At 39.1% G+C, this 24917-nt stretch overlaps 1 protein-coding gene across 8 annotated transcripts in view; it reads left to right on the top strand.

Moving 5' to 3' along the window:
- LOC124949207 (transcription factor SUM-1) overlaps positions 1-24917 on the top strand; it is a 25752-nt gene extending 835 nt beyond the window's left edge. For 2 of the 8 annotated variants that reach the window (XM_047493917.1, XM_047493911.1), the window contains exons 3-7: positions 89-365; positions 1903-2179; positions 3032-3202; positions 9815-9893; positions 24448-24917. In XM_047493917.1, the coding sequence (XP_047349873.1) occupies positions 100-365; positions 1903-2179; positions 3032-3202; positions 9815-9893; positions 24448-24578 (924 nt within the window). In that variant the 5' untranslated portion in view covers positions 89-99 and the 3' untranslated portion in view covers positions 24579-24917. Of the gene's footprint in view, positions 1-37; positions 366-1902; positions 2180-3031; positions 3203-9814; positions 9894-24447 lie in introns of all 8 variants that reach the window. The other 6 variants (XM_047493914.1, XM_047493916.1, XM_047493915.1 and 3 more) reach the window with 4 other exon arrangements.

Genomic DNA, 24917 nt, shown 5'->3' on the forward strand with positions numbered 1-24917 from the left:
TATATATATATATATATGTATGTATGTATATAATTAGTAATATAAGAAGACATATATATAACGTGGAAAAAGATTCTTGTGAATCAAGTTGGACTTGAAATGATGACCCTCGTAACCGATACCGTCCCGTACGCGTACGATAGCGTGACCAGCAGGTCGAGTTACGACACTTATCGACATCATCATCTGCATCACCATCATCATCATCATCATCGCCATAGACACATCTATGCGTCCACGGATAACGAGTATCTTTCGAGTTACGTTAGCAAAAGGGACACGGAGGAACGACAGATGAGGAACGTCAACGCCGATAACAGTTTGGCGTCAGTCAGCTCCGCTCATTTTCGTCATGAAAACGTCAGGTGAGAGAGAAAAATATAAAGAGAAAGATAGTCCAATGCATTGTACTCTCTTATCTTTCGTTTTATTAAAAATAAAGCAAATTGTGGGCTTAAGTGTTAATCGGAACAATAAGAAAGATCAAATCAAATGTACATTGCGATAATATTAGATTAAATAAAAATATAATGAGATAAGGAAAATTAAGATGGGAAAAGGAAGTCTGAGAGTAAAAGAATAATAGAGAAAGAGAGGGAAAAAAATTTTTTACGCGATCAGAGTCAAAGACCGATCTCCCTTGAGATCGCGATCGCGTGACGTAGAATAAGGCGCTTAGCTTACGACGAACGGAACGCTCTTCTCGATTCTGTGTCAAGTGCATAATGGAAAAGTTAGCGTGATTCCACGTAATTACACGTTAGTAACGTGCGAGTTTTTACCTCCGCGGAAAAAAGGTAAAACTTTTGACTTTGCCGTATTTACACGATAAAGTAGCCGGTAGTAGTGTTTACGCGTTTGTTTCATTAAAAGAAACAAAAGGAAGGGGATAAGAGGAAAAGAAAGAAAACGAATCCCACGTGCCGCGAAAACACTGATTCGATGAGAATTGCTTGTGATGAATGTAATTAATTTTAATATCGTTATTTGTTGCCGTTGCTAGTTTATTTTTTCTTTCGTTCTTTTAACAAGTCAACGTATGTAATTACGTAATCATATGTTTGAAAAGACAACGAGGTAAATGCGAGGTGAACAAATATCGAACGAACGATTTAACAAAAATGTTCAGGGGGATATCCTTCGATCTTTTCGAAGAGAGTTTTAAGCTTCGCGCGATCTTATTTCGAAGAAGAAGTTCGGTCGCCGCTGAGAGTCCCGGCAGGGTGATCTATCACTTTCTTTCGGTTAGAACGTACGAGTGACACATTTATCGGTGTACCGTTGAAATCGAAGTCCGAAAGTCTGTATTTTAAACGAAAATGCGACGACGGCTTTAAAGCGCATTAAACCATTTTCACCTCGTACCTCGAGCTTGCTTCTCTTTGTTTTTCCTTTTTCCTTCTCTCCTCTGTCTTTTCCTCCATCTTTACTTTGTCTCGTATTAAAACGAATCTCTTTCTCTCACTCTCTCTCTCTCTCTCTCTCTCTCTCTCTCTCTCTTTCTACTAACCCCACCCCCTGTCTTCCTCCATCCCCCTTTTGCGTATCGAAGTGTACATAGAGTAAAGTAGATGGTTTATGGCGTATAGAACTTAAGAACGACCACCTGGAACGATTCCAATCGCGGAAACTGTTTTCTGACAGACTTACGCACGTGGATCCATTATTAACTACCGGCTAGCGATAACTAAAGGATGATTAAGGCAAGAATTCGGCAACGTTTATTTGCGATATCTTAACTAGGATTTTCATCGCGAGTCTGCACGTGTTATTATCTTCTCCTTCGATTTTTTCCTTTTTCTTCATCTCTTGATATATAAAAAAATATAGCCTGATACGTATTAATGATATATGATATTAGACTAGAGACGTATTGATAATTGGTAAAATTTTGTTTATAAGTAGGACACAGTCTCGATACATCCTAGACTCGGACGATGCATCGTCGGTTGTTTCTGCAGACGCCTCCGCGGATCTCGAATCGCCATCGGCGGACGGAGAGGAAACGAATGAGAGTGAAACGGTCGAGCACGTGCCACATCCACACGTTCTGGACGCGGGATCGCCTCACGGGCCACGGAGATGCCTACTTTGGGCTTGTAAGGCTTGTAAAAAGAAAACCGTAACCGTCGACCGTAGGAAAGCTGCCACCTTGCGCGAAAGAAGACGCTTAAGAAAGGTCTCTACGTTCGAATTCAAATTCAATTCATAACGTTATCCTCATTTCGATTTGTCCAAATCAATATAACTTAGTTACGTACTAATAATTACCATCTATATCAATTGATCTTACATCGAACTTGAACGAATTTGTTAATTAATCAAGGACCGTCGTCGGAAGATCTCATCCGAGATCGAATTTCATTGCGCCGGTTATCCTATTAACTGCACTCAACTTGCAAGGCCAAATGCAATTTTGACCGAGTACCTCAAACTAATTGACTTGAAGTAATCCATGCGAGATCCAATAAACCTTAAGAAGCATTAAAACGAATTCGTCCAGAGATCCAAAATAAAAGTGAGAAAGAGAAAGAGGGAGAAAAGAGCGATTATACGTGTTTGATGAATATCGATTAATTTATGAAATTTATCTCGCGGTAAAATTGGATAAATATGAAAGGATCATTAGCTATTTAATCGAAATGTACGAAAACCATTGAAAAGGTATTTCAATGAAAGATGAATATTAGTTTTCCCTCGTTTAAAATTTTGTCCACCTCTTTATCCTATGATTTTTCCGACATATATACATATATATATATATATATATATATATATATACACGAATGTAGTTTTGAAAGTAAACGTTTACGTAGCATCCAAGGTGTTTGATAGAAAGAAAACATTTGTCGACGTTTATTGCCCATTAAAATAAAATGGCTCTCAAATGACATGATAATTCGAACGAGCCTATTTAATCTTATCGCATGATAATTCAATGAACATTGTGGACGAGCATTGCCATTAGACACTTGTTAAATTTGATTAATTTATATTTTCATTTATCGCACGTATAACAATTGTATTGCAGGTGAACGAAGCTTTCGAAGTGTTGAAACGAAGAACGAGCAACAATCCGAATCAACGTTTACCAAAAGTGGAGATCCTTCGAAATGCAATAGAATACATTGAAAGCTTAGAAGCCTTGCTGCAGGGCAACCGATCTTCCGGTTCGCAGGATCATGCGTCTATGGATAATATGGTATGTAGACAAAATATCTGAAGTTTTCGTTAAACTCGTTAGTTGTGGTTTTCTTACTTTCGAAAAGAGAAATTTGTCGAGTCTATTGGTTAAATAAAATTTTCCAAAACGGAGCGTAAATCACTGTGTAGGATACTTTTTCGGATGTGAATCGTTATTGAGTTTGTCCTTTTACCGGAGTATGTTTGCGAGCGAATTCACCGCAAAAGTGGTCGGTCTTCATCGTTTTTGGCAAGAAGTATTGGAAACCAATAAGAAAGGAAAAAGAAAGGGGGAAAGAGAGAGAGAGAGAGAGAGAGAGAGAGAGAGAGAAAAGAAGATAAGGCGAGGGTTCGTAGCCACATCGATGTCATTACTTTCGTTGCAGTTAAAACCGAGAAGATTCGTTTATTTTCCTTTTATCGACTATCGTAATAAGATAGTTCAAATATTTTTCAATAAAATTCTTCGATTTATTTATTTATTTATTTATCCAAATAATAGGTTATCTGAAATAATTTGATTACATGAACAAAATAAACGGGTAACCAAATTTAAAATAATACGATCGATTTTTTATTTTTCGTTCATTCGCGTATTCTCTTTTTCTCTCTTTCTTTAATTTTTTCTTTTTTCTTTTTTTTTTCGAACGAAAAAAAGAAGGAAGATCGGCGATCGAGAAGGATAATTTTTTTTCTTCTTCTTCTTCTTCTTTATCTTCTCACCCGTCGACCTCTTTGGGGGAAAGCTAGAGTGGTAATCGGCGTCGTGCCCTCTGATCTCTCGCCTTCTTTCTCTCATTCATTCCTACACTCCGCGGGCCACTAAACACCCCGTACACATTTTATCCGTCTTCCCATATTCCTCTATTTGTACTCGACGCATTCTATATGTGGCGTCGCCTCAGACTATTCTCGGAGTGAAAGAGACTCCTCGTTACTCTCTCTCTCTCTCTCTCTCTCTCGCTCGCTCACTCTCTCAATCTTTCTTTCTCTCTTCTTATATGTTCAACATCTTAAGAGAGCCGCAAGAAGAGAGCTTGTCATTCGAGAAATCTCTTGACGTATACGTCAATATATACATGTATTTTAATCGATTTTTAATGATTATTCGATCATTATACATATCGTGACGAGGAATGTTATGATTCTCGTTGAATTACGAAGGACGCAAAAAAAAAAGAAAAGAAAAAATGAGAAGGAAGAAGATTAATCAGAAAAGATGCTTCGTTTGCTGTGTCAGAAAGAAAAGAAGAATAAAAGAGAGAGAGAGAGAGAGAGAGAGAGAATCTCGAAAGAGCGTAGCCGACCTCCAACATTGAGGCCGTAGTGCTATCTACAAGAGCAAACATCGTGCTTATTTAAAGCCGGCATTTTACTCTGCATGGCGGTTAACTCATCCTACTTTACGATAAAAGCTGCCCGATTCCTTGTCGTCTATCTTTTCAGAAACGCGGGAGCGTTCTTGACACTCGACCGAAAGATGGATCAAGAGAGAGAGAGAGAGAGAGAGAGAGAGAGAGAGAGAGAAGACGAGAGACAGACAATAAAAGAAGAAATCGGAATGATACGCTTTGCGTCTGAAAGTGCAGCAACCGCGTATATCGCCTCATGAATCGCGGAAAGAATCCACAACGTAGCAAAGATGAAAGTTTACGAGATCGAACGAACCACTTTGCGTTCTACGTTTCCTTTCGATTTATTTCCCTTTGCGATTTCCATTAGACGACGAATAACTATGCTATTATTTTGACGACGTATAAAATCCGTATTGCATCAAATTAAGACCGACTATGATTTTCTCTTCTTTCTATTTCCTCATTTAACCAATTTCATTTTATTCGATATGAAAATGATATAATGTATCCAAAAAGACAGACAGAGAGAGAGAGAGAGAGACGATATTTAGATCGCATGAATCAAAGTACGAATTATATTTAATATGGCAGACCGACCGACGATCCCCGTATATCGATCCGAACGAAATATACCCTTTTACAGAGGAAAAAGAGGTTTCAAAAGAAAAGAAAAAGAAAAAAAAAAAAGAAAAGAAAAAAGAGAAAAAAAAGAAGGGTCTTCTCTTGATAACGATCCAAGAGGGTTGAAGCGGGTTAATCGATCGTCGTCGTCTGCGTAGGTAATATTCGCGTTTCCCTTACGATAAGTTTCGTCGTCTTTGTCGTCGTGAAAAGAGAAGAAAGGAGGAGAAAGGAGGAGAGAAGAAAGCTAAGAGAATTTTTCCTTTGCCTCCCTTCGTTTGGTCTCTCGCGACGAGCATTGTGATTTGTGACTGCTCGCTTCTCGAATCGGTCCGACGCTTTATATTTAGCGAGGGTGAGCCGACATCCAGGGAGAGGAGGTGCGGGCAAAAGACGCGAGAGGGAAATATATTTCATTGTGTAATCCTCTCGAAGAAGAATCCCAAAGTGGCATGTCCTCTCTTTCTCTCTTCCTTTCTCTTTCTCTCTCTCTCTCTCTCTCTCTCTCTCTTTCTCTTTCTCTCTTTCTCTCTTTGGAGAGCACGAGCCCGCCCAACGTGAAATCGCCGAGTGTTTCCTGCGAAATTCCTGTGGTCGCTCAGGAATCTTCTTTCCGCTTTCAGTAAGGCACGTCGCTTTTACAAAGCCTCAAAGCTCAATTTGTCTCTCACTTTCGTCCTTACCACGATTTCGCCCGTAGACGTATACACACTTTTCGACGCTCACCTAAAATTACCGATGTGATTTTCGCTTACTCTCCCTCTCTCCCCCCTCCCTCTTTCTCTCTCTCACTCTCTCTCTCTCTCTCTCTCTCTCTCTCTCTCTGTCTGTCTGCCTTTTCGACCAAGGCACGCTTAACTGATCTTTCACAAACTATTTCACCAACCTGACAAGACTCGAACGATCGATTATCCCTTGAAAATTTATTTCCAACTAGCTTCTCGTACAACTATTGCCATTGTTGTATTTCTCTCTACCACATTGCATGGTGATAGAATGACGTCGAGGTGTGTAGAAAAATGTATAAAACTTTTGAGGTATAGTGTGAAATTTTTTTTAAGCAGCCACACGAGTTAATATCATTACCGTGACTCGTTCTATGTGGTCGTGTTCGTAACAGCTCACTAAATAGATCGTCAGAGAAAGAGAGAGAGAGAGAGAGAGAGAGAGAGAGGGGAAGGAAGGGAGAAGGAGACAACCCTTTTTACATCCATAAGAAAAAAAAGATAATATACACTTAATGCTGTCGTAGGTCAAAAACCATTAGACTGCCTGACCGTTGAGCGTGCTGCACGTGTCCCACACGTGTGTGTTGCTTTTTCATTGCATAGAAGAAAACGATGCGTTAAAGGAGAAAAAACGAATCTTTTCGAAGTAATTTATATTACCTAACGTTTGATTATATAGCTTAGATGGGATTATTAGAAAAGCGGCATCATCGATCGATTATCGAAAGAAAAGTTTTCTTTCTTTTTTAATATTATAATCTGATTTATGGAATTGTCAGTTATCGATATCCAATAGGTTGGTGAAAATTGAAGGAGATTGTCAAGAAAATCATGAAAACGAACGGGGAAACGTAAAGAGGATACTGGGCGTGATTCGACATAGTTCAACATGTTGTCCTATCGACAAGTTGCACCTCATCCCATTCACATTTTATCTTTATCTCTGTTATATCGCGCATCGACCGATTTTGCTTTTGGTAGAGGCACTGGGACGCGCACGATCGGCTTTCTGGTAATGGCTACGACCACAGTTAATCGCTTACAATCGAGTCGATAGGCATTGTATCGTTGATCTCCTTCTCTCTATAGGCCGCAATATAGTTATAGAATTTTATGTCTATATTAAATAAGAATGTCCAATTTTCTCGATGGACGAGCCATACTCGTTTTATTTTATGAAATTGTTATACTTTACGAAATATTCTCTCCCTCTCTCTCTCTCTCTCTTTGTATATCTTTCTCTCGTGAATATCTACGTCGATCGATTAGCCTTAAAAGCGAATCTAAGCTACGGTTGATTCATCGGTCGGCCTTCCTTCGATACGCGAATCTCGTTCCCCGAGGTTAAGCTCGAAAGACGTCCTTTCGACGAAATTAGAATAGAAAAAAATCTTTTTTAATCGGGCTCGATTCGACGACACGAAATCATACCGATGACTTGTGCTTGGCTCGAGCAACGTCGAACGTTCGTAGGACATTAACGAGCACGACATTTCGACGATTTTAAATAAATCAACGATTCTCCTCCGGTTACGTCCTTGATCGTTTCGTATTCATCTAGCAACGTATATACATATATGTATATACATGTGTATAAATATGCACGCTCATAGAATATATATATATATATATATATATATATATATATATATATATATGTATATTGTTTGTAGCGAACACCAGGTGCCAATAACCAAAGAAATATTGTCCCATGACAGACTCGCATAACTTTTATCTCGTCTCGAAGCTTTTCAAAGTTTCCGTCTGCATCCTTAGGATACGACGAGTGGCTCGATTTTACGTTTACCATCGCCATCGAAAACTTACCACCATTCTCATCACCGTTGGTAACGAGTCATTGAGACGTGCCGACGTATAATTCGATGTTTACGATGTTTTCAAGAAGTAAGTCACGCGGAATAGTATTATATTACTCGTTTGCGTAAATATTCATTAAATATCGTGAAAAATGTTTCTCCCTCTTTTATCTTCCTTCTTCGTTCGAGCTATCCGTCGGTTGTTACCAAAATATCTTTTCGTTTATGCGACTACGATTCTCTAATAGGAAGTCTGGCTAAATTTGATCTATTACTACTACTATCATTACTACATTTTTATTTCGTCGATTCGATCATCGGGAGTATCGATCCATGCGATCTTCAACGCTTCGAATACTTCGTCGTAAAATATTTGTCGTAAGCGAATTCGTATTTGTTCGAACCGATTAACTCGGCTCCATATCGATCCGTATAGATAGAAAGTTAATACATTGTGGATATATCTCAAGGCGACTCGATTACGACGGGTACGCATCTATGCAACTCGATTAAACTCGATGTGCACGCAATGACCCAATTTCTAGAGAGAAGTTTCGAGAGTTCGAACTTCGTCAAACATCGCTTCGACTACTCTCTTCGAGCGTGATATCAATTTGAGAGTGATAACCCGCTTCAGTTGTAGATGGATGAAAAAGAACAATGTGACGAAAGTATAGGAATTCGGTCCTTTCCTTTTCGTTAAATAAACAATCTAAGCTGAAAGAGTACGCTAATTTTCTTTTATAGTCTTGAACAAAGTAAGATATTGATATTAGTTATTCGAGTGTTTTGAAATTTAAAGCGTTATCGCTTACTTCATAAAGATCACAGCGTAAAAAGCATGATTCGCTGTAACGAAAGCGATGATTCCATTTAACGACGGTCGCGATACGGTCGTTCAATGGTAACGTCTCATAAATTATACGGAGGTATTTTTAACGCGCGACGTCGGGGGTGTACCTTTCGAGAGAAACAGAATTATGAAAGCGACGAAGGAAAACGTATATATTGATCCGCCGTCTTTAATACCACGACGTCGCGGTCAAGAGACACTTTAAAGAGCGAATGAGAAAGACGAAAATATATTTAACGTCGCTCGTCGATCGTAATGGTTGACGAGGATCCATTTTACGACGATGTCGGCTCGCTCAATAGATTTCTTTTTTCTTTTCTTTTTTTTCTTTTTTTTCTTTTTTTTTTCTTTTTTTTCTTTTTTTTTTTTTTTTTTTTTTTTTCTTTTTACAAAATTCAACAAAATTCTTTTCCCGGCATTTTCGAGGCAGCGATAGGCCCTGGAGAATCATCGACCGGATAGCGGAGGCAGTCATCGTCAAAAGTGCCAAGTCAAAACAATTTTACCTTAGGATCGTAAAATGCTTAGAGACGGAAAATTTTCGAAGGGGGAAGGCAAAATTGAAGAAGAAGAGCAAAAGAATTGAACGTCGTCCCTAAATTTGTAGTAATTCTTTTCCTTGTTTCTTTCTTTTTTTTTCTTTTTTTTTTTTTGTTTTTTTCTTTTTTGAAGCCGGAAAGGGGACCAAAAGCACGAATATTTCATTGTTTATTCGACCACTTTAAAAGTAGTTTATTTTAAAATGAGCGTTCACGTAGCCGTCAACGCCTACTACATCCAAAGATATAAAATATATTTTTGAAAATCATCTATCATATTTTACGAACTGTATGAAATCATTTATAATTCGGTTAAACGTGTACCGCGTGTATAATGAAAATTTTCAATTAGTTAAAAGTTAAACATTTTCCGTACGCCGGAGCAACCAAGCAATTTTAGTTACCAATTTATACTCGATTCTCTAAAAGATTATATTCGAGTAGCGTACTACAGTGGAAGTACTTTTTGTCCACGTGGTTGGTAGCACTTGGCGAACAACGTAATTGCATGCTGAAATATAGCTACTCGATTTAATTTAAATCCATGTTCGCTGCCACCACAGGCGAGCTCCGGTATAATCTTTCCCCTACGAGTTACATCGATGGGAAGTATTTTCGATCCCGGCGTTAAATCCTCTTTCCTTAATAAGAACAACAAAATCGTCGGACGGACACAAGGTTCGCGCATTAAACGACGATTTTGCTTTTGATTTTTTAGAACGGGGAGTCTCCGCAATACGTGACGGACAGACTTCGACAATTCTCGGATCCCTTGGCAAGGTTTCAACCAATTAACGGTAAGTAGTATTCTACACTTAAGTGCGACAGGACAAGGAATTTCTAATAAGACTAATGCTTCTTCTATTCTCTAATGAAACGCGATCATGTGGAAATATTGATACCGAGTATATCGGTATCATCAAGTTTTGAACACGAGTTCGAGTGTCCCAATTCGATCATTCGATTATTTTCTATTGATTATAAAATTTAATTGAATTAATAATACCTACGGGATACCTAATGATATCGATTTGATCGGGTTATCGATATGCAACGCAAGCCTAAGCACTTTGATGAAAATTGATGTTTCCCATAGAACGATAAGTCGAACATACATCGTGATGCTCATCGTACTTTTATCACGCCCGCGCTCCATTCGACCTCGTCCATTGTCGTTCATATTCTCTCGTAAAGCCGTTCGGCCACTTTCCTCGAACGTGGTTAATGAGTTTCGTGTTGCCGAAGCTTCTTGTCACTGAAATTCCGCTAGCTTTAATGATCTCGTACCAACGAATACTTCAAGAAGAATCAACGCGACGTATCCTCTCAAAAATCCTTCTATGATAACGAAAGTAATTATTATGTCGTTCAACGTATAACATTTTTTGACATTTTCAGATGATGAAACGAAAAAAAAAAGAAAAACAGAAATAAACAAAACATATTTTTGCAATCTGCAATGATCAATGACATTTAACAAATTCGCTTACAAACATTTTTTCTCTCTTTTTTTTTTTATTTTTCTTTTTTTTTTCTTTTTTTTTTCTTACGATACGATATTCTGAACCGAATAAAAGAAACTCATAATGATCATGCTCGGTCTTACTGTGGAAAAAGATTATGGACATCTGCTTCGCATAAGGCAGAATATGTGAGACCTCTGCTACAGAAATATATACAACATACTATACGCATACGCATATACATACGTGCATACGTATTGTCGGTATAAGCTTGGAAGAGATAGAACGCGTTGCATATCGTGGATAATGGGACTAACATATGAGGAGAAACGATGTGGTTTGCTCGTCTTTTTGCATTCTAAGAATTTTTGATAAGCGAAATAACTAACATACACACACTGCACACACACACATATTATATATATATATATATATATATATATATATATATATATATATATGTAAAAGAATATTTGATACGTATATATAAAAGAATATTTGAAGACGGCTTTGCGCAAGAATTGAAATTGTCGTCTATCTAAATAAAATGTCTATCGTTAAGTATAAGTACATTAAAAGTTTGCGTTTGGCTAAAACACAAAATAAATCGACACGGATGAGCTAAAATGGTAGGTGAGTCGTCGTACAGGTATTTTTAAGCAGATTAATGCTGAACACGAGGCAGAGCATTAAGCAGATCAGTATTAATGAGTTTTGTCACCCTTGAGTGACATCAAGATTCTATTCGGTTACACTCCGTTTCTATAGATAGCCACCCATGAGCTTCTGCGATGTAACATTTCTCCGTACGCGTTAGCTCTTACGAATGTAGGAAGGAGGATGTAAACGCGGAGACCCAATAAAAATCTTTCGAAATTGTTAAGTCAAGAAAATTTTCGCTCTGGAATATTTTCGCTGCAACAGACGTCCTTCCGAATCCAAGCGTACACCTTTTTCCAACCAACGGAAAAAAAAACCACTTTGGGTTTGAGAGAAATCTTGTCGATAAGGGAGTGTATACGTAACGCGGGAAAAGGAATTGGAGGAAATTCAGTGAATTCCTACCGTTTGGAAACGATCTCCGATAACGCTTAAGAAAAATCGAGCCCCGTTTGGAGAAACCCTTTTTGCACTGTCGCGCGTTTCTCGCTTTGTATCGATTCCTTCATTCGATACCTTCTTTCTCTTCTAAAGTATCTCAGACATCCTCGAAGGAACATTTTCTACCATCTTCCCTTCGTCTCTTGATGTCGTCCCTTTTCGACTCTTCTCTCTGCGGAGGCAAAATGAGTGAACGAGAGAGAGAGCGAGAGAGAGCGAGAGAGAGAGAGAGAGAGAGAGAGAGAGTCTAAAGGCGGAGGAAGTTTAAAGACGTCGCTGTCGTCGACGTCGCCGCCGGCAGAGTTCGGGCGTTTCGGAATAAATTATTCAGGCGGCAAAAGCCACGCCGAGGGGGCGCGGCCCGATTTTCCGCTTGACTACCCGGCCAATTTCGACCTCTCGGTACGTCCCTGTCGCGTGGGAGAGGGATCGCTTTTAATCGTTCCCTTCTTTTATCCTATCCTTACTCTATCTCTCCTATTCTCTCTGGATACCTCCTCCTCCTTCCCCTGCTTCTCCTCATCTCACCTCTCTTTCTCTCGATAGATACGAGAAGAGAGTTTTGCGATCCGTATCGTTTCGCAACGAGTCGATTTCCTTTCTGTATCTCGGGTTCCCTATCCTCGTGTCGAGTGACGACGATTGTCCCGGGCACGATTATCGGAAGCTTAGCGACTCTCGCATACCGAACTATGAGCACGACTCTCATCGACGTATACCAGCTATACGGTATATCTTCTATGACATATGTACGTACGTGTATACTACGTTGTTGTACCGTAGAGTTCATTGGCGTACAAATTTCTCAAATAACATATCTCAATCATCCCATTTTTCATATTTTATATTAACGCATTGCGGACATTATTGTTCTCCGTAAATAAAACTTACAAAGAAAATCTATAAAAGTATAGAAATATTTTTAAGACGTTCAAACACCTTGACGACTACCATAGTCATCAAGTAAAATTATACCGAGATCTAAATTCGAGTTGATCACTCGTAATACTCGCAAGGAACTTTGTTCTCTCGTAACGCTTTCAAGCTTTCGCGAAGCTTCCTACTCGATTAGAATCTACGTCCATCTTCTCGCAAGTATTCTCTCGCAAGTACGCCACTGCGACGAACGTGCTTCCACGGTTTCTCATGCTACGTCGCGCACCACTACCACCACGTGCTGCCACTGTCCATCGTCATGAATACACCGTGGCGTATAACATCGTCAGCTAGAATTACGATTGTTCCGAAAACAAAGGACCCGCCCGCAGATTATTAGTTTCAGCTCTAACTTCAACGCCACGCTTGGATGATTGTCCCTCCCTACCGCAACACCCACCCCTCCCACTCTCCTTTTAATCGCTATCCTATGCGAGTTATATTATGCGAGTCCGTGATATAATCGATCGAGCTTAACGTCGCGACGGCTTTTTCTACTCGCAAATATAATCCACACTTTATTCCCTTTAGACGGGCCAACTATCCCTAAATTGAATGAATAAACAAAAAATAAGAATGAAGAAAGTCGGAAGAGAAAGAGAGAGGGGGTGTAATCGAGTTGCGACTTATTTCCGCACCGGCGAACTACGCTGTTAAGTAGGACCAGGGAAGAAGGGTGCTGGAACATGCAAGAGAATACCAACCGACGAACATATGTTCCCTATTAAATGATATGCATTTATGTGCCAACCCTCCCGCGAATGAGCAGGAACTGCGAAACGAGTGTAAGAACGTAAAAGAAAGAGAAAGAGAGAGAGAGAGAGAGAGAGAGAGAGAGACCAACGTGGTTACTCGCGCACGGTACTCTTCTTGGACATTTATCCGCGCTTCTATTTCCGTGTGACATTTGCAAAGTCTTCGTTTTTCCGCGGTGCCGAAAATGTGGCGGAATTAATTGGCCTACATTCTGAAAATAGACGAACGTATGCGTATTCGTGAACGTGCGTATACGCTCTCTTACGCGTTACCCTTTCACTATCTATCTTTCTATTTTTTTAAGAAGAAGAAAAAAGAAAGAAAATAAGAAAATGAAGTAAGATAACCCGTACGTTCTTTGTGATGCATCATTTCGACGGATGATCACGCGAGAAGAGGCGTGGGAACACCCGTAAATACTATATCCAGACACTGGATATCTTTTCTCTCTTTTTCTTTTACTTTTCATCGGAGGGTTGCTCCGATTCGATATGAAGAAGAGAGCCCCACGGCTAAGGGAAACGTGATCACGTCTCTGACTTCTCCTTACCCTCTTAGAGTCGAACGTGCCTCGTCGTTCCCCGGTTTTCAGCACCCTTTTTCGAATAGAAATGTTCGTAACGTTCATGGAATATCTATGATTCGATGTGCAAATGGTTTACCAACGGGCATTTATCAAATGCATGACATTACAAGTAATGCGACTATTACCAAAGTTTTAAATTAATATTTGATATGAAACGAAGGAAAGAAAAGAAACAAAAGGAATAATTCATCGGGATGAAAGATCACGTTTATTTGAAATTTCAATTGATACCGGATTCTAGAAATGAATGAAAATATCGAAGGAATCTTTAGTAATATCCTGAACGTATTCCTTGCACTTGGAAATCTCATACCGCCCACGTTACGGACGTTCAATTAATATTAGCATAGTTGCATATGTATATGCGGCTAGATCCATCCCCACAGAGATGCAGATACACATTGGTGTTCGTGACGTCGGTGACGGTGAGAGCGTTTGACTATCGATTGAATATATCTCTTCGATATTGCGTGAATACGAATTAGATATCCATTAAATGACCGTATTCGATATTACGTTGTCGCGTTTGAACGCTCACATAGGATGAAGAGAGAAAGAGAGAGAGAGAGAGTGTGTGTGTGTGTGTGTGTGTGTGTGTGTACGTGTGTGTACGTGTGCGTGTATGCGTGACAAAGATCACAGTCGATGTAAATATTCTGTTAGTATCCTAATATATTTCTAATGGAAAATTTAATGAAAACGTTAAATATATAGTAGGTCAACATATATACTATACTATACCATCAAATGCAATAACTTTTCATTCGATCACTTCGATGTGAAATGTTTAATATCAATATTAAAAAACATATATTGAGATTTCAACGTCAATGCATTACATTGCTCAGTCGAGATTCCCGATGAATCAATTTCAAAGAATTCCGTCGGCTAGAAATATTGAACAAAAAAAAAAAAAGGAAAAAAGAAAAAAAAAAAAAATAAAATGCATGGCATGGCATAAATGGATGGCATCAATCTTATTACTTTTTTCGTATATCTACGCGCACAGATTACACAGTATATACGTATTACGATTTCATGTGTCTCAGTGTACGCTAACGAGAACTTAATTACCACCGTATCGACGGTTCTAGCGTTCGTCCGGGCTCGAGGAAAAATTCGAAGAAGGCCTTTCGAGCTCTTACACATCCATTGGATATCTTCGTACGTATATCGAAGTTTCTCATGACTGTTTGGGAGGCGTGCATGAGTGACGCGTTGCCAAGAGCGCGACGTAACGTATGTACGAGCAAGTATTATGGATCTGTTCCAAAACAAGCTTCATTTGCGTCGTGGCTGCGTATACATCGTCGTTCATGCGTGTGCGTGCGCGTACTCGTCCACAGATAGAGAGAGAAAGAAAGAGAGAGAGAGAGAGAGAGAGAGAGAGAGAGAAAGGGAAGAGTTCGTGTCACTTTGAGGGTAGTCCTCTAGAATCTAGAGTGTAGTAGGCCATCGTAGGAATCGAGTGTGAGAGATAGAGTCAGAAAAAGAGAGGGAGAACCACAGAGAAAGCGAGAGAGAAAGAGAGAGAGAGAGAGAGAGAGAAATAAGGGGAAGCAATAGCGTGCTCCACTCTCTTTCCCCACCGCACCGATAATATAACTCGTGGATCCGAGCCAAATCCAACTCCGCGCGAATATTTCTGCAATGTTTGCATTGCCACTTGATACGCGAGCTTACGTGCACGCGTTATACTCTCGATCCTCGAGAAGGTAACTACAAAGCGAGGAGCAATAATAATAGCACGTGCGTCTGTATCTTTTAGAAAAAGATACTTAATATTTAATATTAGATAAGAAGCCAATGTTATTCTCTCGTGGATACGTATAATCAAAAGATACAATGTTAGATATGTGGAACAATAATTTGAACAAAAAAAAAGAAAAGAACAGAAAATATGAGAAGATGAAAGAGTCGTGGATATGGGGTTGTCATTGCTTTTCATTCTACTTTCTCCTTCTCTTCTTCTTTTTCGTCTTTATGGGAATCACGTTCCGAAAGCTCTTCTTTTCTTCTTTTACGAAAAGCCATCTAAGAATTTACTTTCTAGCTTTTTCGATCGTTTTAAGAAGCTCTCGAGGAAAAAGAGTCTTATGGTGAAGAAAGAGACAAGGAGAGAGACAGTGAGAGACAGAGACAAAAACAGAAAGAGAGAGGGAGAGAGAGAGAGAGATGAAAAGAAATACGAGCCACTTCGATACCCTTCGGGCTTTCACGAGTTTGGAATAATTTTATTGGTCAGATTGAAGGGTTTTTTTGTCCGATTGACAATAGTACCAAATAGTACTCTCGTCGATGAATGATCAAATGCTTCAATTCGGTCAAATATTAACGTGGATACTTTGCTTGTAGGATCTTATCGCGATTATGGTTCATGCTCGATTTCGCGGATAAAGCGATCTAGCTTTTATCATGGTTCGATCGATGCAAAAACGTAATTCTAGAGAGAGAGAAAGAGTGTATGTATATATATATATATATATGTACATGTATGTTTGTACGTATGTATATCTTAACTCTTGGCGAAATAGCGTTATTCCAGTGAGGGTTGTGAAAAATAGGACGGAATCTCGTAAAAGTAAACGACGAAGGATAACGAAGCGAGAAGGATCAAAATTTATGCTTCGATGACAACAACGAGAGGATGGAAGAGGTAGGAGAAGAAGGAGGAAAGAAGTTAGCCCAACGAAACGTAAAATTGCTGGGTTACCCCAGCGAATGTTATTTCTTGGTACGAGTCTTCTGTCCATAACATTCGTTCACGTTCACAAAGTTGCTTAGTTTCTTTACAATTTTCAACATTTCCAAGTTTCCATTTGTTTTCGATAAACTTGTTTTATTTCCTGTTACAGTACGGAAAATGTTTCGGAAGGTTAGAAATTTTTCAACAAGTCGGAATGAGAAAGTATATTTTTTTTAGTCTCGACTCATAGTCGGACGAAAGAAAATAAAAAAATTGTACGATCCGAAAGATCTGAGACTGATTTCGTAGTCACAGATTGCTATCTCTTTTTTCTTCCCCCAAACGACAGGGTGGTCTTTTGGCAAAGGTTACACCTATCTCGAATAAATTGTCAACGTTTAATTGCTTACTAGGATATACATACATAGCACATCATAGAGAAATAAAACTCTTACAAAGAGGACACAAGAAGACTCGAATGTCGACAAGAAGACGAGAGAGAATCCGTAAAGTAAATCCCAGTGATAAATCGGAGGATGAGATCTTCGGTTCCTCTCTCGCGGCGGAGCGACTCACGCATTAGCATAATGTGTCTCGCCGTCTTCTCGTTTACAAAACGAGCTCGATAACAATCGAGTCGGCGTTTATTAAAAGCGAACGTACAAGCATACCCGCGTATACGAAAGAGACAGGGGGAAATGGAAAATGGCGTAGTCGAGAGACACGGATGCGAACGGACGGAGTGCTCGACGATAGCGACTATTAAAATAACTCGGAATTAATTAGCGTTAATGAATACCTGGCTATTGGCAAGCGTGAAACATAATTCAACGAAGCCAAAGACAAGTGTCGTGGAGTTGCAACGTCGATGCCATTTGCTTCGAGTGTCTTTCTATCGGTTCGCTGGACAATAAGAAAGAAAGAAAAAAGAGAATGATAGAGAGAGAGAGAGAGAGAGAGAGAGAGAGAGAGAGAGAATTCATCCGTCAGCTCCTTTTATAATACAACTATACAATGAACTTGGCATTATATTTAATTTTATACAAAAAGAATAATCGGAGCTTATCGCAAAGATGATGCATTCTATTGTAGAAGAAATCCTTTTTCGTTCGAATACGGGGACGTTCTTCTTTTCACTTTACAAATACTCCTCGAGTTTGTACTATGCAGTTGCAGCTAAAGCAAGAGGAAGAAGAGTTGGAAACGGTCGTAGAAGCGTGAGTTTCTTTGAGGCGTTTCGCAGTTGCTACCATCGCTCCGGATGGTCTACTGGATCCATGTCTCCGTGTCTACGAGGGAAGTAGAAAGAAAGAGAGAGAGAGAGAGAGAGAGAGAGAGAGAGAGAGAGAGAGAGAGAGAGGAAGCAAAAGAAACGAAAAGAGAGTCTGGAGGGTGGAGACTCGCTAGTAAAAGGGCATCGAAAGCGATTCTCTCGTTATACGCGACACGCTATAATTCACGATTGCGCTTTACCATGCGTGTACGTATGCTTAGGTGGCTGTTGGGTTAAGGCCTACTTGAAGAAACTCGGAAGCAATCTGAGCAAAGGATAGGCTCTCTCTCTAGCCGTGCAAACGATATCTCGACGAAACGCGTCGTCGGTAACGGCTGCCAAGGAATTTACCGAAGCGTGGATCGCTACCGCGTGGTGCCTGATTATTTTAATTAATGCTTTACCGTTACGTCCCATTTGGTGAGGGTTATTCGAAAACATTCTAACTTTCAACCAAAATCTTTTATGATACTCGACGAACATCAAAACTATCGAAATTGTTAAATTCCTGCTTTACGAGGAGAATACGACTAGCGAAGGTGAATCCGTTACGTGGATCGACGCTATAAAAGAAAAAAGAAAAAAAAAAGAGAAGAAAAAAAAGAAAAAAAGAAAAAGAAAAAAAAAGATAAAGACCAGGCAATGACATTTTTCTCGATTTAATTGGGACGTTGAGAAATACGTTCGAACGAGCCGTGAAAAGTCGTCCACGAGTGTCATTCCTTTTTTCCTGTCGTCGTCCCCCCGCCCGCCCCCTGTTCCCACCATCAGCCCACCAAGCTTCATCGAAGGAGGAGTTCAGAGGAAAGAGAAGAGCAATAAGAGAGATCAGGGAGGGATAGATGGGAGGAACGGGGATGGGAAAATTTGAGCCACCCTAAAGTGCCATATATTGCCACGGTACATTAGTATGACACATCGTCGTTGGAGTCCTCCGCGTCGGCGAGTCCTCAGCAACGGCGACGGAACGCGAATTTAAGCACGCCACGGAAACCGTCGCCAACATGCATACTTTCATAGCGGACAAGAATCCGTTAATATCTCTGGAAAACGTTATTTCGTCGTTCGTACGAGTCGACAATGTTTTAGCTTTTCGTTCGTATTTAAGAGTATTTACTGTGGCCGAATGAAGGAAGAAAATCGAAGGTTTGGATGAAAAAAAAGAAAAGAAAAAGGAAAAGAAAAAGGAAAAGAAAATAAGGAAAAAAAGAAAAAAAGCAAAAGAAAAAGAAAAAAGAGAAACGAGTTCGTTCGGACGAAAGTGGAGAAGTTTTTCCTGGCGTCGATCGTCAGCGTTCCTTTTAACCCAAGCGTTGAAAAGTGCTCGCACGACGATGGACCTCAAGGAAAGCTTTCTGAAAAGAAACCATCGTGAGAAATGGAACGTTCGGTCGATGAATACGTTCCCTGTTATTTCTATATATCCATGTATGTACGTAGTTTTAATTTCGTACCCGTCGTTGACCGATATTCTCTTATTAGACATGTATTTATTTAGATCTTTGTTAAAACCGAGGAATTAAAAAATAATTCCGTGATTGGTCGATCGATCTTACGTACAGGTAATCAAGTGTATAAGTAAATGAGCCCTTCGGAAGCCCTTTGTTATTGCGTCGGACCGTGACTCGTTTGGTCGGGAAAATTAATTAACATGGATTTAAAGCTCGAAGAAAAGGCGATTCGAAGGCCGCGAATATCATGTAAGGTTCAGACCGACGCGCTAAAGGGTTTCTCCCCCTTTGGTTATTTAAGATCTTAATCGGGTTATTGGGATAAATCATAAAAGAAATTTTTTCATGTAAAACATTATAATTTTACGACGTTAGAACGAAATCGACGCTTTCGAAAGTTGGCCGTTCATACGTGGAACCATTGAAGAGTACAGGGTCGAGTCGAATATGCATTTCTCTCTAATGAGATGGAATCAAAGCTTCGTTGTCTCTTGCAAGAGAAGAAGTAACGGCCGTGTCTTCGGTCTACGGGAGACTTTGAGCAAATCTACCGAACCGTCTTTGAAGATGGAAATGCAATTAAGAGACGTCTTAATTTACTTTTGCGCTCTGCGTATATCCGTTCGGCAGTTTCAACGAGAAATAAATCGAAACTCCTATCCTTCGCCGAGGCAACGTTAACTTCGTTTCGTTCGATTTGTCACTCCCTTATCGAACAAAGGAACCTCTGTTCGAATACGTGCAACCCTCTCGTCTCGTAGCTCACAAGAATTATTTTTAAATTTCGCGAAACCGTATATCTAAAGCGATCGATGTAAAAGCGTATATGTATATCGTTCAAAGTGAAAATCTTTAGAAACGTTATCTCGATTGAACTTGCCGTTTAAACGACGCTTTTTATTCAACTCGTTGGATATTATCGATAAGGATAAATGGTACGGCAAGAAAACGCAATCGATAAATAAAATTCGAACACGGTCCATCAGTATCCTTATTTATAGGGATCCTTCCGTTTTCAAATATATCTTTTTATACATTTCTACATCGTCGTCGGTAACTCGAACGGTTATTTTTGTCGCGCTTACCTAATATTACGAGATGTGTTACGAGTTAATCCGTCGATTTATCGAGCCGATTAAAGTGCCTCGGCAACTTGACTCGAGGTAAATGGCACGAATACGTATACACGTATCTATAGTCTACCTATGTACGCGTATATACGTTTACGCTATGTCAAAATAATCGAAGACTCGAAGAACGAAGTAGCGTCTTAAGTGGACTTCAGATGGGAACCATTTTCCTTTTACGATAAGCCAGACCCAGATTTTCCTAGGAGTTAGGAGTACCCTCGATCGAATGGCAAAGGAAAAAAAAAAAAGAAAAAGAAAAAGTAAACAAAAACATAAATTCGTCGTGCAATAATGGAGTATAGCGGATCTACAATCCTTTCAATTTTTTCCACGTCCCCTTATCGCTCATGTTACCTACATACTTGTATTATCCTTTAGGGAAACGATTGATCGAGCGACGTTTAATGAGAACGTCGAGTAAAATTTACACGTTGCTTTTTCGTCGATCCATTTGTCTCACTTAGAGAATTAAAGCTTCGGAGGTGGTTCCCTTCATTGAGACACTATGAGAGTACTAATAGAAAGTGACACGTAACAAATGGTATCGATTAATGTTTTGACATAGAATTTACTAAAGAAACATGAACGGAGATACGATTCAATCATTGATAGATCGTAATATCCTTTGTTTTATATATTATTCCTATTTGAAAATGAATAAAATCATTACCATCAAATCTATCGAAATTATATCGATATATGCTAATTCATGCAAAATTCGTAATTATCGATCGGCGGTCGTTTATGACCTTAGGCGACATAGGAATTACAAGTGAAGATATCGAACGTCGAACTAAATATTCGTCTAATTCTTCAAATATAATATCGGTTCATTCATCCCACTCCATTCCGATTGAATTATTGCATCATATGGAATGGCAGCTCGCGGTAGACCGTTAATACATAATTTTCAAACGGCTCTGTCAAAAACTATTCGACATCGTCGTTACCAAATTATAATAACAGTAGTTGGCAAGGAACCATCGTGCGTGGTCTTGGTGATATGTCATCGAAAGAAATATGACAAGTGAAATTATGTATCGCCGTAAGATTTATAAATAAAAGCCTTGGCTATCCTCATCTTCTTCTCGTATCAAAGTTCTTTGCCAAAAGAGAGGATCGTTCTACGTCAAATTAATTATCTCTAGGATATTTATTTGAAATCAAACATTTTCCTCAATTTTTTCTTTCTTTTTTTTTTTCTTTCTTTAATAACTCTCCCCGATGTATTTTGCCTTCATTGTTAGCTGTTATTCAAATGGTGATGTTGAAAAAAAGAATGATTTTATATTCTCATCTCTGGCCAAGTACAAGTACATAAATATATATATATATATATATATTTATATATATTTATTCGTTGATGTTAACACCTGGCGAATCTATGTAATATCATCGTCACGTATGAACGTGGAAAAGATGAAGGATATAGTGGATGGAAGTAGTGGGTCAGTCACTTTTACCTTATCCTTCCATGACAGAATGATCGATCAATGTTCAACGTTACGAACGTGCCACGACTAATCGTAAGTGCACGAGTCGATCTTCTCTCTCTCTCTCTCTCTCTCTCTCTCTCTCTCTCTCTCTCTCTCTCTCTCTCTCTCTCTCCTTCTTTCTCTCTTTCTCTCTGGAAACACTTTTACGCGTGTCGGCTGGTCGACGGCGCGTGTTGACGACCAACACCTTTAGACACCACCTCCGGGTGGTACCTAACTCTTCAAAATTTCCCTGGCAAAGCCAATAGAGGATGATGGACGTACCGTCTAGTTCGTTGAAAAGCTTTTCGTGTCACCTTCGAAAGCGAGTATCGTTCGTAGATACAAAATATAAAGTATCGTTGAATTATACTAAAAGGATGATTTTTTTCCTTCTTTTTTCTTTTTTTTTTTTTTTTTTTTTTTTTTTTCCTTTTTTTCACGTAAAAAAGGAAATGAAAGAAAAAACGTGAACGAAGAGTATGGCACGCATTGACATTGAATAAGTTTCATCATATTTCGAAAGTTAAACGAATCCTTTAAAAGAAGGATAAGTGGTTCAAGATCTTTAAATGAATGGAGTACGTCGTTTGAGTACGATTTGAAGATATTCACGATCGTAATATAATAGATGAAATTACGGAAAAATAGACGTCGTTAACGTCGAAGCTCGTAATCAATGGATCGTCGTCGGTCGTTTAAAGGAAAAAAAAATTTCTCTCCCTACTTTTTATCAACGTACATATGTATGTACATTCATTTTCTTTCTCGTGTACGAAAGTATGTACATTTATTTACTTTCTCGAATAAAGAAGAAGAAGAAGAAGAAGAAGAAAAAGAAGAAAAAAAAGGAAACAATTAATATCCCGAAACATTATCTTGCTCTTGTTTTTTTTCTCCAGCCTACGTTTGTTCGTGAAAAACGGAAAAATAAAAAAAGGAAAAAGTAATGTCAAGAAGACTCCCTTCCTCCCTCCCTGCCTCCTCATCTTCACGACTTTCTCCTCATTCCGACTTGTTCGACTTTTTCCATCCTTCTTTGTTCTTCAGTCCGGAGAGAAACGAATTTGCATAGGCAACGTTCTGGTACTTTAAGGGCTTTGAAGCCGTTATTCTTGGCACCGTAATACTGCCTGAACAAGCACGATTTGTTTTCGACGGTACTTTCTGTTTTAAACCCGGACCCCATCATTGTACGGCCAATGTTTCCCTTCCACCCCCTCTGTCTCTCTCTCTCTCTCTCTCTCTCTCTCTCTCTTTTGCTCACTATCTTTCTTTTCCCTCTCATTTCTTTCGTAGAAACGATACACTTTTATTTTTATCGTTCGTTCTAGCTTTTTATTGCGCACCCGTAGCACGACGAAATGTATACATGTACATACGTATGGGATATACACGTATGGGATATACGCTATATAGATGTTCTCGGCCTCGTTTCACGCAGTTGTGTGTTTTATGTTGTAGGTACGTAGGAACGAACGAAAATGGTATTTCCCGTTGAGAGTTATTCCTCTTTTATCTTTTCTTTCTTTTTGTATTTTTTCTTGTTTTCTCTTTTTTTTTGTTTCCCTCCTTTTTTTCTTTGTTTAGTTGTTATTGCAACAATTCTCTATTCCTGTCGTTCATTCGTCGAATAAATATTGATAAAGAGAAACGGCGCGTCGTGAATGTTTAGCTGAATAAATTTTGGCAAATTTCCCAGTGTGTCTTAACGTCGTGCCTAGGGACTTTAATCGACCGATTAATTTTAATATACCGGCTATATAGAGAAGCGAAGAAGCGTAAACAATGCGTTTCATAATACCGTCGTCGTTGAAACACGAGGAGTTACGTACATTACTTCATTATCTCTGATAGAAGCGCCAACAGCAGCTATATACGCTATCAAGCCATGCGTTGTTCATTAGTGGTCAATAGGAAATTCGCTCGAATTTGCAATTGAACGTGTGTATTCGGCCAATTTGATTGAATTCTCGTAGGTATACGTGATGTTCCAGGTCACGTAGAATCCTATCACTGGTTCTTGTTTACTATATGTACACGCGAGTGCCCATGTATAGATATTTCTGTCCGTATGTGTGGTCGCAACGGAAGCGACAATTTTCCAATACAACGAGTTGACGTTTCTGCCTTCTCTGCTTTCTTTTTCCTTTCTCTCTTTCTCCGTTTCTCCCTCCCTCCCTCCCTCTCTCTCTCTCTCTCTCTCTCTCTCTTTTATCTCTCTTTTTCTCATCCTACCGTTTCATTGATTACCCCTTCAAACAGTCGTACGCTCACAATTTCTGATGCTTTTCTCGATATGAAAACTTTCTTTCTCGTTAGAGCGTGAAAATGCAGTGTTTGAACTTTTCAAGAGGGAAATTTCTTGACTTAATGAAACGTTACGTCGATCCTTTTGTACATAATTAACATAATGATTTCGTTCTCTCGATATCTCAATGTGTTCTCACCTTTAATAACTGATATCGTTGTGCATTATTTTCTTTTGTTATAGGATTCGAGCAAGTCGAAACATCCTCCGGTCAAGGTAACGGCAGCAGTTTGGATTGTCTGAGTATGATTGTTCAAAGTATCAATGGACCGGCACAAGCTCCGATGGAGAGTCATTACTCGTCGCATCATTAAGATTAAGACAGTATTAAGGGATGACTATTTGGAGCTCGAGAAGCTCGATACATCGAAACAACGTTAAAAAGTATTCGTAGAGATATAACGATAAGAAAAGTCAAAGATCGAATTTTACTATTCGATTCTGATACCAAAGAATACGGATAAAAATGTATCAATCAGAATTATCCGATTAAAATTAAGTGTACAATTGTATACTGTTGCCGACTCGAAAACAGTGGAGAAAAAGTTGGTAGGTATAAACGATTCACAACTTTCACGGAAGCAGCTAATTCGCGAGATTAGCGTTTTTTTCTGTTTTTTTTTTTTTTTTTTTTTTTTTTTTTTTTTCTTTTT

The sequence above is a fragment of the Vespa velutina genome, chromosome 5 (genome assembly GCF_912470025.1).
Source record: "Vespa velutina chromosome 5, iVesVel2.1, whole genome shotgun sequence".
NCBI lineage: Eukaryota > Metazoa > Arthropoda > Insecta > Hymenoptera > Vespidae > Vespa > Vespa velutina.